Genomic DNA, 19164 nt, shown 5'->3' on the forward strand with positions numbered 1-19164 from the left:
CTAAACACTGTAGAGACACTGAGATACTAAACACTATAGAGACACTGAGATGATAAAACTAACACTATAGAGACGCTGAGATACTAAACACTATTGAGACGCTGAGATACTAAACACTATTGAGACACTGAGATACTAAACACTGTAGAGACACTGAGACATACTACACTAACACTACTGAGATGCTGAGATACTACACTAACACTACTGAGACTCTGAGATACCACACTAACACTACTGAGACTCTGAGATACTACACTAACACTACTGAGACTCTGAGATACCACACTAACACTACTGAGACTCTGAGATACTACACTAACACTACTGAGACTCTGAGATACTACACTAACACTACTGAGACTCTGAGATACTACACTAACACTACTGAGACTCTGAGATACCACACTAACACTACTGAGACTCTGAGATACCACACTAACACTACTGAGACTCTGAGATACCACACTAACACTACTGAGACTCTGAGATACCACACTAACCCTACTGAGATGCTGAGATACCCAGTGTTGGTCAAGTTACTTTCAAAAAGTAATTAGTTACAGTTACAAATTACTTCTCCCAAAAAGTAATTGAGTTAGTAACTCAGTTACCACATTGTAAAAATAATTAGTTACTCAGCAAAGTAACTGGCGTTATTTTTCATGTTATATAACGCTGTTACGTTCTATAACATCTTGGTGGTGGTTAGTGAGGTCCCCCCTTCACTTTAGGCGTCTTTGAGTGTTATTAATTATTATTATTATTCTTCATGTTTAACCTCTGTTTTCCTTTTATTCCTAGTCTGTTTTACATAGTTTTGAATGATGACTATATGCTCTGTAAGGTGACCTTGGGTGTCTTGAAAGGCGGCTCTAAATTAAATGTATTATTATTATTATTATCTTTAACGTCAAAGATGTTTAGATTAACTGATTGAAGAATAAAAACACTATATACAGTATTTTAGAACATTTGGTATTTATTTGAACTCAATAGATTGCGGCCTGCCATATGATGCATAGAAATAAAACATATAGAAAATAAATAAAGGAAAATCTGGCTATTGAGTAGGCCTAGTGCAATTCTCTACCTGTATACCATTGCACAATAAACAGAACACTATCCAACTCTTAAATATTCAATACAACAAATCGAGCGTTGTTTGTTTTAGAGTGTCTCCGTTTCCTTCGCTGGAGCTCAGGCTAGCTGCATTTGGGCTTGGGGTTGGGTTAGCAGCTGCAGCAGCAACAAGTGTCATATTCGCATGGGTTGATGTAAGGTGCTTTATTAGATTTGAGTTACTTGAGGCAGACGTGGATAACGTTTTTTTCCCTGGGCATAGCGTGCATGATACAAACACATTCTTGCCTTTAATTTCCATGAGTGAGAAGTAGTGCCGGTACTTCCAGTTAGAGAACGCTACGTTTGAATTTCCCTGGCTCGTCGCCATTGTCACTGTCTTCAGCTGTAGTCAGAGCGTGCAGTGAGACAGCGTGAGCAGGGCATCCGCCCACCCAGCCGATCATCATCGCGTTTGCAACGGTGTCATCATCCCCACGCCCCTGCTCTCTCCACGCAGCTTGTGTGTAATATGACACCGCACGCTTCATTCAACCAAATTGTAGTAACGCGCCACTTTACATTATCAGTAACGATAACGGCGTTTGCAACGATGAGAAAAGTAATGAATTAGATTACTCCGTTACTGAAAAATAACTCTGTTAGTAACGCCGTTATACTTAAACGCCGTTACTCCCAACACTGTATACATCCCATAATATACAATACATGCCATAATGCACACACATATACATCCCATAATACACCCTCAGATGCATTCAATAATACACACCCTCAGATACATCCCATAACACATAATACATCCCATAATGTGTATTGTGTAACTGTCTTTGCCTGTCTGTCTGTCTCCCTGCCTACACAATCTGTCTGTCTGTCTAACGAGCTACCTGTCTGTCTGTCTAACGAACTACCGACCTGTCTGTCTGTCTAACGAGCTACCGACCTGTCTGTCTGTCTAACGAGCTACCTACCTGTCTGTCTAACGAACTACCTACCTGTCTGTCTGTCTAACGAGCTACCTACCTACCTGTCTGTCTGTCTGTCTAACGAGCTACCGACCTGTCTGTCTGTCTAACGAACTACCTACCTGTCTGTCTGTCTAACGAGCTACCTACCTGTCTGTCTGTCTGTCTAACGAACTACCTACCTGTCTGTCTGTCTGTCTAACGAGCTACCGACCTGTCTGTCTGTCTAACGAACTACCTACCTGTCTGTCTGTCTTAACGAGCTACCTACCTGTCTGTCTGTCTAACGAGCTACCTACCTGTCTGTCTGTCTAACGAGCTACCTACCTGTCTGTCTGCAGGAGGATCAGAGAGTCCTCTCCCTACGGGTCGCTCCCCACCTGGCGCCTGCTGTCTGTCATCGTCAAGTGTGGAGACGACCTCCGACAGGAACTAGTGGCCTCACAGGTCCTCACCCAGCTACAGGTACTAGTGCTCTGCTCACTAGTCCTCACCCAGCTACAGGTACTAGTGCTCTGCTCACTAGTCCTCACCCAGCTACAGGTACTAGTGCTCTGCTCACTAGTCCTCACCCAGCTACAGGTACTAGTGCTCTGCTCACTAGTCCTCACCCAGCTACAGGTACTAGTGCTCTGCTCACTAGTCCTCACCCAGCTACAGGTACTAGTGCTCTGCTCACTAGTCCTCACCCAGCTAAGGGTTCACTAGTCCTCACCCAGCTACAGGTACTAGTGCTCTGTTCACTAGTCCTAACCCTGCGTTCACACCAAAAGATGCATTTGCTGCCCGAACGCGTTGCCGCCGAAGTTTTGCGGCGCGTCAAAAGTTTTGCAGCGCGGCAAAGGTTTTGCGGCGCGTCAAAAGTTGAAATATTTCAACTCGAGCAGCATTTGACGCGCCGCAAAATACGTGAATGCGCCCGCCGCCCGTGCCCGGCAGCGGGCACAGGCATGCCGCGCTGCAAATCAGATTTTGATGCGCCGCAAATCAAATTTTGCTGCCCGTTTTCTCAGCAGCAAATGCTGCGGCAGCAAAGCAGCAACGCGTCTCTACATTCACTTTGAATGGGATCGTGACGCGCGTCAACTTTTTGCATCTTTTGGTGTGAACGCAGGGTGACACGGATCTTGTGTCCTCAGTGTAACTGTATGTATGTGTATATCTATTGTATCTGTATGCGTTTGTCCTCCTCAGAGTATCTGGGCCCTGGAGCGCGTCCCTCTCTGGGTGAAGCCCTACAAGATCCTGGTGATGTCGTCAGACAGCGGCATGATAGAACCCCTGGTGAACGCAGTGTCCCTGCACCAGGTACAGACAGACAGACAGACGGACGGACGGACGGACGGACAAACAACAAGAACAACAGCAAAAGCATTCAAGTTGAAATGCTGGCAATAATAGATTCAATTTATCTTAGATACATATTTTTTTAGTTTTCATTCCATTCTCAAAAAAAACCATGTTTTGAGAATGTTTTTTTAGAATTCTCAAAACTAAAGTATTTTCTTCAAGTATAATTATTTACAATTTCAAACACAAATTATATGAACTAAAAAAATCATGGACAAAAATAAAGATTTTTTTTTTCAAGAAAATAAATGTAATTCAACGGTTCAACATTTCAAAATGCAAAACAGCTTGCATGAGATTTTAACAAGAGGACAGCGCTGAATAAAAAGGGCTCATAGAAGGGCCAATAAGTAAGGAATAATCACCGAGAGGCCGGGCAATAAACAGTTTGATATGCCCGGCTCGCGGACGGCTTACCGCCCGAGACGAAGTCGAGGGCGGTAACCTTCCGCGAGCCGGGCATATCAAACTGTTTATTGCCCGGCCTCTCGGTGATTATTCAGTTTATTCTACTTCGCGCCGGCCAACATAATAAAACAATTCAAATACTTTAATAATTAGCCTTTTTCTTATTCGTATTGCATGCTTATTAAATGTATGCTCTGTTTAAGTTAATCTCCCTCGAAAAGTAGTTCCCTTTAGAACTACGGTGAATAACGTTAGCTCAGCTGTAGGTAACGCGTTTCTATAGCAACCACATAAGGTTGCAACTGATCACTAGTTTAACAACGTAGTTGTTACATTTGTATCAAGTCAGCTTTAATGACGATCGATCAAACATGCACTCCTTGGTTTATTTTTACAACGGACCTCATGTTTGAAATGTATGTGATAGAAAACGATACAAGCGGCGTATTGATCTACTGTGCTCAGTATAGCAGCAAGTAGAACCGACAAATCAGCGGGCAATATGCCGGATTAATGCACCCCTCCCAGCCAATCAGAATCTAGCATTCTTAAATGAAGTAGAATAATGCTTACTATCATACGTTAGCTACCAGGTCTGTGGACACATAGTCACATGTAAATAACATTATTACGTTATGATGGTGTAGCCATGCACGTTGTTTTATTAACGTTTTCAACTCAGTTCCTTGGTAGAACCTACTTACAGTAAAAATCACTTCTGATGGAAGCAAAGATTTGTATGAAAAACACTTTTTGTTATCTATTGTTACTATTATATTGTTTAAAATGTACGCATATATTAAAAAAAATATATAGCGTATAAAAAGTGGCTGGTAAAAAAGATGAGTGGCTGGTATATTTTTAAATCTATCTGCCCCAGTTGCTGGTGGGCAAAAAAGTAAATTTCCATCTCTGGTGTGTGTGTGTGTGTGTGTGTGTGTGTGTGTGTGTGTGTGTGTTTATAGTGTGTGTCTAATGGTGTGTGTTGTGTGCAGGTGAAGAAGCAAAGCCAGCTGTCCCTGCTGGACTACTTCCTGCAGGAGCACGGCTCCTCGTCCAGCGAGGGCTTCCTGTCCGCCCAGAGGAACTTTGTGTACAGCTGTGCTGCCTACAGCCTGCTGTGCTACCTGCTGCAGGTCAAGGACAGGTACTGCTGCTCCCCTCTCCTCCTCACACCTCCTCCTCTCTCCTCCTCACACCTCCTCTCTCCTCCTCTCACCTCCCCTCTCCTCCTCACACCTCCTCACACCTCCTCCTCACTCCTCCTCTCACCTCCTCACTCCTCCTCTCACCTCCTCTCTCCTCCTCACACCTCTTCCTCTCTCCTCCTCTCACCTCCTCTCTCCTCCTCACACCTCCTCCTCTCTCCTCCTCACACCTCCTCTCTCCTCCTCACACCTCCTCCCCTCTCCTCCTCACACCTCCTCTCTCCTCCTCACACCTCCTCCTCTCTCCTCCTCACACCTCCTCACACCTCCTCCTCTCTCCTCCTCTCTCCTCCTCACACCTCCTCTCTCCTCCTCACACCTCCTCCTCTCTCCTCCTCACACCTCCTCTCTCCTCCTCACACCTCCTCACACCTCCTCCTCCTCTCCTCCTCTCCTCTCTCCTCTCTTCCCTCCTCTCCTCCTCTCCTCTCCTCCTCTCTCCTCTCCTCATCTCTCCCCTCCTCTCCTCTCCTCCTCTCTCCTCCTCCTCCCCTCCCCTCCCCTCCCCTCTCTCCTCTCCTCTCCTCTCCTCCTCTCCTCTCCTCTCCTCCTCTCCTCTCCTCCTCTCTCCTCTCCTCTCCTCTCCTCTTCTCTCCTCTCCTCCACCCCTCTCTCCTCTCCTCTCCTCTCCTCCTCTCCTTTCCTCTCCTCCTCCTCCCCTCTCCTCTCCTCTCCTCTCCTCTCCTCCTCTCTCCTCTCCTCCTCTCCTCACCTCCTCCTCTCTCCTCTCCTCTCCTCTCCTCTCCTTTCCTCTCCTCCTCCTCCTCCTCTCCTCTCCTCTCCTCTCCTCACCTCCTCTCTCCTCCTCCTCCCCTCCCCTCTCCTCTCCTCTCCTCTCCTTTCCTCTCCTCCTCCTCCTCCTCCTCTCCTCTCCTCTCCCCTCCTCTCCTCTCCTCTCCTCTCTCCTCCTCTCCTCACCTCCTCCTCTCTCCTCTCCTCTCCTTTCCTCTCCTCCTCCTCCTCCTCTCCTCTCCTCTCCTCACCTCCTCTCTCCTCCTCCTCCCCTCTCCTCTCCTCTCCTCTCCTCCTCCTCCTCCTCCCCTCTCCTCTCCCCTCCTCTCCTCTCCCCTCCCCTCCTCTCCTCTCCTCTCCTCACCTCCTCTCTCCTCCTCCTCCCCAGACACAATGGGAACATCCTGCTGGACTCTGAGGGTCACCTCATCCACATCGACTTCGGCTTCATCCTGTCCTCGTCGCCGCGGAACCTCGGCTTCGAGACGTCCGCCTTCAAGCTCACCGCCGAGTTCGTAGACGTGAGTCACCTCCACCTACACCGCCCACAGACACGCTTACACCACCTACACCGCCCACAGACACGCTTACACCACCTACACCGCCCACAGACACGCTTACACCACCTACACCGCCCACAGACACACTTACACCACCTACACCGCCCACAGACACACTTACACCACCTACACCGCCCAGAGACACGCTTACACCACCTACACCGCCCACAGACACACTTACACCACCTACACCGCCCACAGACACACTTACACCACCTACACCGCCCAGAGACACGCTTACACCACCTACACCGCCCAGAGACACGCTTACACCACCTACACCGCCCAGAGACACGCTTACACCACCTACACCGCCCACAGACACGCTTACACCACCTACACCGCCCACAGACATGCTTACACCACCTACACCGCCCACAGACACGCTTACACCACCTACACCGCCCACAGACACGCTTACACCACCTACACCGCCCACAGACACGCTTACACCACCTACACCGCCCACAGACACACTTACACCACCTACACCGCCCACAGACACGCTTACACCGCCTACACCGCCCAGAGACACGCTTACACCACCTACACCGCCCACAGACACGCTTACACCACCTACACCGCCCACAGACACGCTTACACCACCTACACCGCCCACAGACACACTTACACCACCTACACCGCCCACAGACACACTTACACCACCTACACCGCCCACAGACACACTTACACCACCTACACCGCCCAGAGACACGCTTACACCACCTTCGTCCCCTGCACCACCCACAGACATGCTTACTCCACCTACACTGATGGGCAGTGAGTTGTGTGACTGTTGTGTTACAGGTGATGGGCGTTGTGTTGAGTTGTGTGTCTGTTGTGTTGCAGTGCGTTGTGTTGAGTTGTGTGTCTGTTGTGTTGCAGGTGATGGGCGGTGTGTTGAGTTGTGTGTCTGTTGTGTTGCAGGTGATGGGCGTTGTGTTGAGTTGTGTGTCTGTTGTGTTGCAGTGAGTTGTGTTGAGTTGTGTGTCTGTTGTGTTGCAGTGCGTTGTGTTGAGTTGTGTGTCTGTTGTGTTGCAGGTGATGGGCGTTGATTTGTGTGTCTGTTGTGTTGCAGGTGATGGGCGGTGTGTTGAGTTGTGTGTCTGTTGTGTTGCAGGTGATGGGCGTTGAGTTGTGTGTCTGTTGTGTTGCAGGTGATGGGCGGTGTGTTGAGTTGTGTGTCTGTTGTGTTGCAGGTGATGGGCGTTGAGTTGAGTTGTGTGTCTGTTGTGTTGCAGTGCGGTGCGTTGAGTTGTGTGTCTGTTGTGTTGCAGGTGATGGGCGGTGCGTTGTGTGTCTGTTGTGTTGCAGTGCGGTGCGTTGAGTTGTGTGTCTGTTGTGTTGCAGGTGATGGGCAGTGAGTTGAGTTGTGTGTCTGTTGTGTTGCAGTGCGGTGTGTTGAGTTGTGTGTCTGTTGTGTTGCAGGTGATGGGCGTTGTGTTGAGTTGTGTGTCTGTTGTGTTGCAGGTGATGGGCGGTGCGTTGTGTGTCTGTTGTGTTGCAGTGCGGTGCGTTGAGTTGTGTGTCTGTTGTGTTGCAGGTGATGGGCGGTGCGTTGAGTTGTGTGTCTGTTGTGTTGCAGGTGATGGGCGGTGCGTTGTGTGTCTGTTGTGTTGCAGTGCGTTGTGTTGAGTTGTGTGTCTGTTGTGTTGCAGGTGATGGGCGGTGCGTTGTGTGTCTGTTGTGTTGCAGTGCGTTGTGTTGAGTTGTGTGTCTGTTGTGTTGCAGGTGATGGGCGGTGCGTTGAGTTGTGTGTCTGTTGTGTTGCAGGTGATGGGCGGTGCGTTGTGTGTCTGTTGTGTTGCAGTGCGTTGTGTTGAGTTGTGTGTCTGTTGTGTTGCAGTGCGGTGTGTTGAGTTGTGTGTCTGTTGTGTTGCAGGTGATGGGCGGTGCGTTGTGTGTCTGTTGTGTTGCAGTGCGTTGTGTTGAGTTGTGTGTCTGTTGTGTTGCAGGTGATGGGCGGTGCGTTGTGTGTCTGTTGTGTTGCAGTGCGTTGTGTTGAGTTGTGTGTCTGTTGTGTTGCAGGTGATGGGCGGTGCGTTGGGGGACATGTTTGTGTACTACAAGGTGCTGCTGCTCCAGGGTCTGCTGGCCGCCAGGAAGCACATGGACAAGATCCTCAACATCGTGGAGATCATGCAGCAAGGTACATCCACCCACCTCCTCCACCCACCACCTCCACCCACCACCTCCACTAGTGGTGCAACAGATCAGGGGTTTCCCGTGATCCGTGCGGATCAACCATCACGGTTCGGGACGCAAGTGATCCTCGGATCGGCTGATTAAAAAAAAACCTTGTGCGTTGACGTGATCAGCGCATGTTTAGAGGACAATTCCGGTGTTTACAACATCATCAAGTATCGTAGAAATACAGTTTCTGTCGTGTTATATTTGGCGTTTCGTAAATCCCATTGAAACAGAAACCGGAACCGGGAATGTTTAGGTTTGGTTGTAGTCTTTTCGCTCGGTTCTCCGTATCAACAGTAGGGCTAGAACCGAGCGAAAAGACTACAACCAACCCCCTTTGCGATGAGCAATGAGTCTCCCAACCGAAATCAATGGATTTACAAAATGCCAAATGAAACACGACAGAAACTGTGTTTCGCTACCATATTTGATGAAAAAAAGGAGATGGGGATGACTGCATTGCCTTGGGAGAGTCATCTCATCTTCATCCGCTTATCCGGGGTCGGGTCGCGGGGGGAGCAGCTCAAGCAGGGGGCCCCAGACTTCCCTTTCCCTTGGGAGAGTGAGAGTGTAGACTCTTAACTCTCCCCAGGCAAGGCAGACATCCTGAACTGTAAATCCCGGGTTAGGGATTATTTACTATCCATGTTAAAAAGAAGGAATAATGCCTCAGATTGCAATTTTTTAAAATATTGACTATGCTTAAAGGAAGGAAGCAGGAGTATTACCTAATTTTTCACTTTATTTTTAAACATTTGAAGACTTTATTTAAAGTCACATTTGTCTTGTTAACTTTATTGTTGTTGTTGATCCGAAAATGATCCGAAAATGATCCGACCCGTGACTCAAAAACCGTGACACGATCCGAACCGTGAGTTTTTTCTGAACCGTTGCACCCCTAATCTCCATCTCCACCCTCCACCTCCACCCTCCATCTCCAACCAACCACCTCCACCCTCCACCTCCACCTCCACCCACCACCTCCACCCTTACCCCCTCCACCCTCCACCTCCACCCTCCACCTCCACCCACTACCTCCACTCTACCAACACCCAACCACCTCCACCCAACTACCTACACCTAACCTCCTCCTCCTCCTCCTCCTCTTCCTCCTCCCCCACCCCCCCCCTCCTCCTCCCCCCCCCCTCCCCCTCCCCCTCCTCCTCCTCCTCTTCCTCCTCCTCCTCCCCCACCCCCCCCCCCCTCCTCCTCCCCCCCCCCTCCTCCTCCTCTCCTCCCCCACCCCCCCCCTCCTCCTCCCCCCCCCCTCCTCCTCCTCCCCCAGGCTCCCCCCTGCCCTGCCTCCAGGGCCCCGGGTCCCTGCGGGGGCTGAAGGAGCGCTTCCTCCTGTCGCTGACGGAGGAGCAGCTGCAGCTGCAGGTGGAGCGGATGGTGGAGGCCTCGCTGCGCTCCGTCACCACCCGGCTCTACGACGGCTTCCAGTACCTCACCAACGGCATCATGTGACCCGGGAGGGCCAATCACAGCCCAGGAGGACCCCTAAAGGGGCGGCGCCTGGAATCTGTTCCTCACAACCAACCGGCCGCCGGCCCAGGAGACAAGATGGTGGGCCCTGGTTAGCCCCCTGGTTAGCCCCCCAGTTAGCCCCCCGGTTAGCCCACTGGTTAGCCCCCCAGTTAGCCCCCCGGTTAGCCCACTGGTTAGCCCCCCGATTAGCCCCCTGGTTAGCCCCCCCGGTTAGCCCCCTGGTTAGCCCCCCCGGTTAGCCCCCTGGTTAGCCCACTGGTTAGCCTCATGGTTAGCCCCCTGGTTAGCCTCGTGGTTAGCCCCCTGGTTAGCCTCGTGGTTAGCCCCCTGGTTAGCCCCCCTGGTTAGCCTCCTGGTTAGCCCCCTGGTTAACCCCCTGGTTAGCCTCGTGCTTAGCCTCGTGGTTAGCCATCCTGGTTAGCCAACTGGTTAGCCATCCTGGTTAGCCTCATGGTTAGCCCCCTGGTTAGCCTCGTGGTTAGCCATCCTGGTTAGCCCCCCTGGTTAGCCCCCCTGGTTAGCCCCCCTGGTTAGCCATCCTGGTTAGCCTCCGTTGTTAGCCCCCTGATTAGCCTCCCCTGGTTAGCCCCCCTGGTTAGCCTCCCTGGTTAGCCCCCCTGGTAAGCCTCCCTGGTTAGCCCGTGTTTTAAATGCTACTGTGTTGATGTGAAGAAAGCTACGCTATGCTACGCTACGTTACGCCTAGCTCTTCACATTGTAACTTTACTAACCATCAGAAAAATCTTGAATCAAGAGTTGAGTTTAGCCAAAATGGCCTCTGATCTGTGGTGACTGCACATGTGAAAACCTTTAATGATTAATCTATGAATGACCGATCATTTCAACCTACAGTTTGACCTGTGCTCTGATTGGCCGATAAGATACATTCCTGAGATCTACTAGAACCAATCAGAACCGTTGAGGTACCATGTAAAGACTTCTCCTACAGTAATACTACACCCGCTGTATCAATACTATGAGTTCTACTACAGTAATGCTACAATACCCTCTGTATGTATACCATGTGTACTGTACAGGTATCTGATGACCTCTGACCTCTTCATGGATCAGACCCAGAGAGTCATGAGCTGTGAACCTCCAATAAACACAAAACCTTTTACATGATCCGTCTTTCATTTCAAACTGCAGTCAGCTGCTGGGTAGACGGACGGCTCTCCAAGGTGGGTTTGACTACAGCAGAGCTCCTCTAGAACCCGGTTCACCGCTCCTCTAGAACCCGGTTCACCGCTCCTCTAGAACCCGGTTCACCGCTCCTCTAGAACCCGGTTCACCGCTCCTCTAGAACCTGGTGGAGCTGTTCCTCTAGAACCTGGTGGAGCTGTTCCCCTAGAGCCTGATGGAGCTGTTCCTCTAGAGCCTGATGGAGCTGTTCCTCTAGAGCCTGGTGGAGCTGTTCCTCTAGAGCCTGGTGGAGCTGTTCCTCTAGAACCTGGTGGAGCTGTTCCTCTAGAGCCTGATGGAGCCGTTCCTCTAGAGCCTGATGGAGCCGTTCCTCTAGAGCCTGGTGGAGCTGTGCCTCTAGAGCCTGGTGGAGCTGTTCCTCTAGAGCCTGGTGGAGCTGTTCCTCTAGAGCCTGGTGGAGCTGTTCCTCTAGAGCCTGGTGGAGCTGTTCCTCTAGAACCTGGTGGAGCTGTTCCTCTAGAACCTGGTGGAGCTGTTCCTCTAGAACCTGGTGGAGCTGTTCCTCTAGAACCTGATGGAGCCGTTCCTCTAGAGCCTGATGGAGCCGTTCCTCTAGAGCCTGGTGGAGCTGTTCCTCTAGAACCTGGTGGAGCTGTTCCTCTAGAACCTGGTGGAGCTGTTCCTATAGAACCTGGTGGAGCCGTTCCTCTAGAGCCTGATGGAGCCGTTCCTCTAGAGCCTGGTGGAGCTGTGCCTCTAGAGCCTGGTGGAGCTGTTCCTCTAGAACCCGGTTCACTGTTCCTCTATAACCTGATGGAGCTGTTCCTCTAGAGCCTGGTGGAGCTGTTCCTCTAGAACCTGGTGGAGCTGTTCCTCTAGAACCTGATGGAGCTGTTCCTCTAGAACCCGGTTCACTGTTCCTCTAGAACCTGATGGAGCTGTTCCTCTAGAACCTGATGGAGCTGTTCCTCTAGAACCTGATGGAGCTGTTCCTCTAGAACCTGATGGAGCTGTTCCTCTAGAACCTGATGGAGCTGTCCTAGACCAGGTGGTGCTGTTCCTCTAAAGCGGAGTGGAGCTCCACCCAGCAGCGTGTCTTCCTTTTGGTCCTCAGAACACAAAACACGCTACAACTGAATACTGTTTTTGTTGTTTATTATCCTGGGAGGCCGATTTACAGAAGACACGAAGGATCATCTGACAGAACAAACCGGGAGAACACTGGGATCGACCAATGGGTGAGGAGCACTGGGATCGACCAATGGGTGAACACGTGGGAACAGGACTGTGGGATCGACCAATGGTTTTGCAGTACATTGGCTAGTGTGTGGATATTGAACAACTTTATTCCAAACAACAGACGAGTTAAACTGAATTGTAGAGCGACTGGAAACTGGTTAAACGGGTGAATGGTAGAGCGATATGACACTGGTTAAACGGGTGAATGGTAGAGCGATATGACACTGGTTAAACTGGTGAATGGTAGAGCGACAGGACACTGGTTAAACTGGTAGAGGGGAGAGAAGCAAGAGGAGCAGAAGGCGCCAGAACATTGACCTTCAGAACACCTTCTGGCTGTACTGAGCAGGGGGTGGAGAGTGATGAGGATGATGATGAAGGCTACAAGAGGACGCAGTCCGACTCTCGGTCTCTCCTCCTGCTGCTGGCTCCCTGCTGCCCGGCCGCCTGACCTCTGACCTGGACACACAACCACACACACGTAGCTTAGCGTGGCTTAGCATGGCTAAAGCCTACCGGCAACATCAACAAGTCCTCGGGGGCAGTCAATCAAAGGTAGAAATAAAGTTAAGGCAAGGCAAGGCAAGGCAAGGCAACTTTATTTATATAGCACTTTTCATACACAAGGCAGACTCAAAGTGCTTAACCGCCCAAGTCTAAGCTGAGCTCCCCTGGTTAGTTGACCCGGCTGGCTGACCCGGCTGGCTGACCCCGGCTAACTGACCCGGCTAGCTGAACCGGCTAGCTGACCCGGCTAGCTGAACCGGCTAACTGACCCGGCTAGCTGACCCGGCTAGCTGAACCGGCTAGCTGACCCGGCTAGCTGACCCGGCTGGCTGACCCGGTTAGCTGACCCGGCTAGCTGACCCGGCTAGCTGACCCAGCTAGCCATCGCTGTGTTACCTGGGAGGGCGCCTGCGGAGCGGCGGCTGCGGCTGGGGGCGGGGTCGGCGGTTGTTGTGGAGCTAGTTGTTGTTGTTGTTGTTGTTGTTGCTGGTACTCCTCCTGCTGGAGGCGCTGGGCCAGCTCTAGGTCGCTGAGGGCCCCGGGGGCCTCGCCCTGGGCCTGCTGCAAGGACACCGCCACCAGGTAGTCCTGGAGGAACAGCCCGGGGTCAGGCTACCGCTAGCCGCTACCGCTACACCATCCGGGCTGCTGTCGCTAAGCCATCAGTCACCGCTAGCTCGCTAACACTAGCCTGTAGCTGCTCAGGTGTTGTACCTGGTCTATAGTGTTACCTGGTCCAGAGTGTTACCAGTTCTTGTGTTACCTGGTCTAAAGTGTTACCTGGTCTAGTGTTACCTGGTCCTTAGTGTTACCTGGTCTATAGTGTTACCTGGTCCAGAGTGTTACCTGGTCTATAGTGTTACCTGGTCTATAGTGTTACCTGGTCCAAAGTGTTACATGGTCCAGAGTGTTACATGGTCCAGAGTGTTACCTGGTCTATAGTGTTACCTGGTCTATAGTGTTACCTGGTCTATAGTGTTACCTGGTCTATAGTGTTACCTGGTCCAGAGTGTTACCTGGTCTATAGTGTTACCTGGTCCAGAGTGTTACCTGGTCTATAGTGTTACCTGGTCTATAGTGTTACCTGGTCTATAGTGTTACCTGGTCCAGAGTGTTACCTGGTCCAGAGTGTTACCTGGTCTATAGTGTTACCTGGTCCAGAGTGTTACCTGGTCTATAGTGTTACCTGGTCCAGAGTGTTACCTGGTCTATAGTGTTACCTGGTCTATAGTGTTACCTGGTCTATAGTGTTACCTGGTCCAAAGTGTTACCTGGTCTATAGTGTTACCTGGTCCAGAGTGTTACCTGGTCTATAGTGTTACCTGGTCTATAGTGTTACCTGGTCTATAGTGTTACCTGGTCCAGAGTGTTACCTGGTCTATAGTGTTACCTGGTCCAGAGTGTTACCTGGTCTATCTGTCTCTGGTCCTGCAGGGGGGGCTGGGGGGTCCTCTGGGGGGGGTGGCAGAGCCTGAAGTCGGCGTCGCAGAAGTTGCCGTCCCCCTCGACGTTGTGGAGCGACTCCCACACCAGCCCCTCCTCCCCCAGGAAGCCCTGGTCCGTCACCAGCAGGTACAGGTGGCCCTACAGGGGGGGGTCTGGTCAGATACCTGGTGTTTGATTAGGGGGTGAGACAGGTACCTGGTGGGGGTGAGACAGGTACCTGGTGTTTGATTAGGGTGAGACAGGTACCTGGTGTTTGATTAGGGTGAGACAGGTACCTGGTGGGGGTGAGACAGGTACCTGGTGGGGGTGAGACAGGTACCTGGTGGAGGTGAGACAGGTACCTGGTGGGGGTGAGACAGGTACCTGGTGGGGGTGAGACAGGTACCTGGTGTTTGATGAGCGTGCTGAAGTGGTTGTTCCTGAAGAAGACCGACAGCTGGCCCTCCTGGACGGTGGAGCTGAGCTCACAGAGGCCGTGGTACGACAGCTGGGTGGCCGTGGACTCCAGGAACTGCTCCGCCACCAGGCCTGGAGGTATGAGAGGAGATATCAGTCACCAGGCCTGGAGATATCAGTCAACAGGCCTGGAGGTATGAGAGGAGATATCAGTCACCAGGCCTGGAGATATCAGTCAACAGGCCTGGAGGTATGAGAGGAGATATCAGTCACCAGGCCTGGAGATATCAGTCACCAGGCCTGGAGATATCAGTCACCAGGCCTGGAGATATCAGTCAACAGGCCTGGAGGTATGAGAGGAGATATCAGCCACCAGGGGCCTCTATGAATTCTCTTTTTCGCATAGGGAATTTTCTTTCCTAACGAGATGACCCGGAAGTGCTTGGAGGGATATATATATATATATATATATATATTAGGGCTGTCAAGCGATTAAAAATATTTAATCACGATTAATCGCATTAATGCCATAGTTAACTCACGATTAATCGCGATTAATCATATATTTTTTTTCTATGCTAAATATCCCTTGAATTCTTTGTCCCATTAATTTTTCTCATTTTAATGCTCTTATCAACATGGAGAAGTGCATCGGCTTGCCTTGTGCAAATGTTTTTTTATTGATAACAACATTGGCATATACTGATCAAAACAGGACGATACAAAAAAAAGCCTATAGTGCAATTAAACGATGAAGATAGAAAGATATGCCTTGAACATAGCAGTCAGGCTACTGCTTCTTTGTTTTGAGCCAAAGAAAAAAAAGAAAAAAATATTTGTAAGAAATAATAATTTGCGTTAATCGCGCGTTAAAAAAATTAACGTCGTTAAAATTTGTTTGCGTTAACGCCGTTAATAACGCGTTTAACTGACAGCTCTAATATATATTAATAAATGTGTGTGTGTGTGTGTGTGTGTGTGTGTGTGTGTGTGTGTGTGTGTGTGTGTGTGTGTGTGTGTGTGTGTGTGTGTGTGTGTGTGTGTGTGTGTGTGTGTGTGTGTGTCTGGTCTACCTTCACTGACTCTGCTGCTGTCCTCAGAGTGTTTGTAGTCGATGATTTTCTCCACCAGCTGGTTGTAGCTCAGCTTCCCCACCGCAGCCAGAACCTCAGGGCTCTACACACACACACACACACACACACACACACACACACACACACACACACACACACACACACACACACACACACACACACACACACACACACACACACACACACACACACACACACACACACACACACACACACGTCAATAGGTCTCATTCCCATTGAGAATCAGTGGCATAGTTTGAAACTTGATAGTAACATACTTGTGCGCGTGTGTGTACCTGTGTGTGTGTATACCTGTGCATGTGTGCGTGTGTACCTGTGTTTCTGTGTGTGTGTGTGTGTGTGTGAGTGTGTGTGTCGTGTGTCCCTGTGTGCGTGTGCCCGTGTTTCTGTGTGTGTCTCTATGCGTGTGTGTGTACCTGTGTTTGTGTGTGTGCCTGGGCCTGTGTATGTGTCTCTATGTGTGTGTCTGTGCGTGCGTGCGTACCTGGGGGTCCACCAGCCAGCCGTGGTACAGCGGTATGTCCAGCAGGTCGAACACGATGCACTCGGGGGTGTACTCGAAGTGGGAGACGCCGCTGAAGCCCACGTTGACGTCCAGGCCGGTGGACAGCTTGGGCAGCACGGCCATCGCATCGCTCATGTTCTGGAGCACAACGCAGCCTTTAGTGTGTGTGTGTGTGTGTGTGTGTGTGTGTGTGTGTGTGTGTGTGTGTGTGTGTGTGTGTGTGTGTGTGTGTGTGTGTGTGTGTGTGTGTGTGTGTGTGTGTGTGTGTGTACCTGTTGGAAGTTGAGCTCCATGGCGTTCGTCTTCTCTCTCGGTGTGACTGACAACACACACTCTCCTGTAGAGCATACAGCATCACAACATTAACAACAGTGTGTGTGTGTGTGTGTGTGTGTGTGTGTGTGTGTGTGTGTGTGTGTGTGTGTGTGTGTGTGTGTGTGTGTGTGTGTGTGTGTGTGTGTGTGTGTGTGTGTGTGTGTGTGTGTGTGTGTACCTAGGTGAGCCATCAGGTCCTCTGTTGTAATAACTTCCGTCTGAGGAGGAAGTTTTGCCTGAAAAAACCCATCTCTAATTAGTATTACTAATAGTACTATTATAAAAACCCATCTCTAATTAGTATTACTAATAGTACTATTATAAAAACCCATCTCTAATTAGTATTACTAATAGTACTATTATGAATACACATATCTAATTAGTATTACTACTAGTACTGGTATAAATTCACATCTCTCATTATTATAGTATAAATACACATCTCTAATTAGTACTACTACTAGTATTTATTACATTTATGTTTGTCTGTATACTGTGTGTTATATTTGGACCTCGAGTCTGTATCATATATTACTCCTAGCTTCCACTTACTCTTAGCTTCCACTAGAAGTACTAGAACTAGCACTCGTAGTACTTATTCTACGTAGTAGTACTTTTTCTAGTAGTATTAGTACTAGTACGAGTACTATTAGTTACTTTCCAGTGAGGGAACAGCGTGTTCATGATGGCCAGCAGGGGGCAGTAATACTAGTAGTAGTACTAGGATCATTAGTAGTACTACTAGTAGCATTAGTAGTAGTACTAGTAGTATTGGTTACCTTCCAGCGGAGGAACAGCGTGTTCATGATGGCCAGAAGGGGGCAGTACTACTAGTAGTAGTACTAGGATCATTAGTAGTACTACTAGTAGCATTAGTAGTAGTACTAGTAGTACTAGTAGTACTAGTAGTATTGGTTACCTTCCAGCGGAGGAACAGCGTGTTCATGATGGCCAGCAGGGGGCAGGGCCCGTTCTCACTCTGGGTGATGATGGGAGTCTTCTTCTCCTTCCAGGTGATCCACTTCACCAGGTAGTACGCCGGCATGGCCGCGCCGCCGCCCCCTGTGGACGACCCGGGAACTACAACCAAACGCAACCCAGTCAGTGCTTAATACAGGTAACACGCGTTTGACCAACGGTACGACCGATGGACCCCAAACTCACCTGTGGTGCCGGCCTCCGGGCGGGCGTCGGCCCCCTGTGGACGGGGCCGCTCAGCAGAGGCCGACGCCCCCTCCAGGGCCAGGGCGTAGAGGGCGGGGGGCAGGGCCTCGTCATCCAGGCACTTTCCTGCGGCCGCGCTCCCCGCCGACAGCTCCGGGCTGGGGACGGAGACGGGGGCCGAGACGCTGGAGGGGCGCGGCTCCGGAGACACGCCTGCTGTGAGCACAGGTGAGCTCTCCTTCACATCCAGGTACCCACCTGTCAGGGGAGGAGCCACAGGTGAGGAGCGGAGGACAGGTGAGGAGCAGAGGACAGGTGAGGAGTGGACAGGTGAGGAGCGGACAGGTGAGGAGCGGAGGACAGGTGAGGAGCAGACAGGTGAGGAGCAGACAGGTGAGGAGCGGAGGACAGGTGAGGAGCAGACAGGTGAGGAGCGGAGGACAGGTGAGGAGCGGACAGGTGAGGAGCAGACAGGTGAGGAGCAGACAGGTGAGGAGCAGACAGGTGAGGAGTGGACAGGTGAGGAGCGGACGACAGGTGAGGAGCGGAGGACAGGTGAGGAGCAGACAGGTGAGGAGCAGACAGGTGAGGAGCAGACAGGTGAGGAGCAGACAGGTGAGGAGCAGAGACAGGGTTTTCGGTTTCAGAACAGGTGATCAGCGTTGGGTTAATCAACTCTGAGTATGTTCACTCTGGGTTGAGGGCGTGCCTGTTGCTCCCCTAGGTCCTCACCTATGTCCTGCCTCTCCTCAACAGAGAGCTCATCTTCCTCCACGGTGGCGACGGGACACTCAGTGGCCACAGGAAGTACTTCAGGCGAGCGTGTCACTTCCTGTTTCAGGACTTTGTCTTGCGTGAGGTTGTGGGCGGGGTCTTCATGTTGGTTGTCCCCGACCAGGGGAGGGGCGTGGCTTCCGGTTTCCATGGCACCAGGAGACGCGGGGCCGACGGTTTTGACACTCTGTTGACAAAACGGGACAGTCACCCATCACACCACTAACCAGTCACTAACCATCCCATCACACCACTAACCCTAACCCACCACAACACTAACCCTAACCCAGCACACCACTAACCCATCATAATAGTGTAGTATAGTGTGTAGTATAGTGTAGTGCGTAGTGCAGTATGTATTAAAAAGTGTAGTGTAGTGCAGTGTGTATTATTGTGTGTAGGGCAGGCCTATTCAACTAGCGGCCCGTGGGCCAAATGCGGCCCCTCTTCATTTTTTTCTGGCCCGCAAGAGGTTGCATGCAAAAAATTAATAAAATAAAGGAGAAACATACTTGCATGCAAATGTTTCTGTGTGTAGCCGGTGATACTAGCCGGTATCAGTACCCCACAATCAGG

The 19164-nt window shown here is 50.8% G+C and overlaps 2 protein-coding genes across 6 annotated transcripts in view; one reads left to right on the forward strand and one right to left on the reverse strand.

Moving 5' to 3' along the window:
- Positions 1-2366: 2366 nt before the first annotated feature.
- LOC132451462 (phosphatidylinositol 4-kinase beta-like) lies at positions 2367-11104 on the forward strand (the record flags this gene model as incomplete). Its single annotated transcript, XM_060044047.1, has 6 exons — positions 2367-2513; positions 3243-3356; positions 4802-4953; positions 6135-6267; positions 8335-8455; positions 9782-11104. Coding segments are annotated over 6 exons (849 nt in total), but the record flags the coding sequence as incomplete, so codon positions are not given.
- Positions 11105-12265: 1161 nt separating this feature from the next.
- mindy1 (MINDY lysine 48 deubiquitinase 1) overlaps positions 12266-19164 on the reverse strand; it is an 8038-nt gene continuing 1139 nt past the window's right edge. For 3 of the 5 annotated variants that reach the window (XM_060043861.1, XM_060043860.1, XM_060043862.1), the window contains 11 exons: positions 18547-18775; positions 17815-18072; positions 17570-17730; positions 16829-16886; positions 16608-16672; positions 16315-16473; positions 15789-15891; positions 14705-14847; positions 14281-14457; positions 13270-13461; positions 12266-12825 (listed from right to left, as the gene is read on the reverse strand). In XM_060043861.1, coding sequence (XP_059899844.1) covers positions 12748-12825; positions 13270-13461; positions 14281-14457; positions 14705-14847; positions 15789-15891; positions 16315-16473; positions 16608-16672; positions 16829-16886; positions 17570-17730; positions 17815-18072; positions 18547-18739 — 1587 coding nt within the window. In that variant the 5' untranslated portion in view covers positions 18740-18775 and the 3' untranslated portion in view covers positions 12266-12747. Of the gene's footprint in view, positions 12826-13269; positions 13462-14280; positions 14458-14704; positions 14848-15788; positions 15892-16314; positions 16474-16607; positions 16673-16828; positions 16887-17429; positions 17506-17569; positions 17731-17814; positions 18073-18546; positions 18776-19164 lie in introns of those variants that run through there. The other 2 variants (XM_060043863.1, XM_060043864.1) reach the window with 2 other exon arrangements.

The sequence above is a fragment of the Gadus macrocephalus genome, chromosome 22, assembly GCF_031168955.1.
Source record: "Gadus macrocephalus chromosome 22, ASM3116895v1".
Classification (NCBI taxonomy): Eukaryota; Metazoa; Chordata; class Actinopteri; order Gadiformes; family Gadidae; genus Gadus; species Gadus macrocephalus.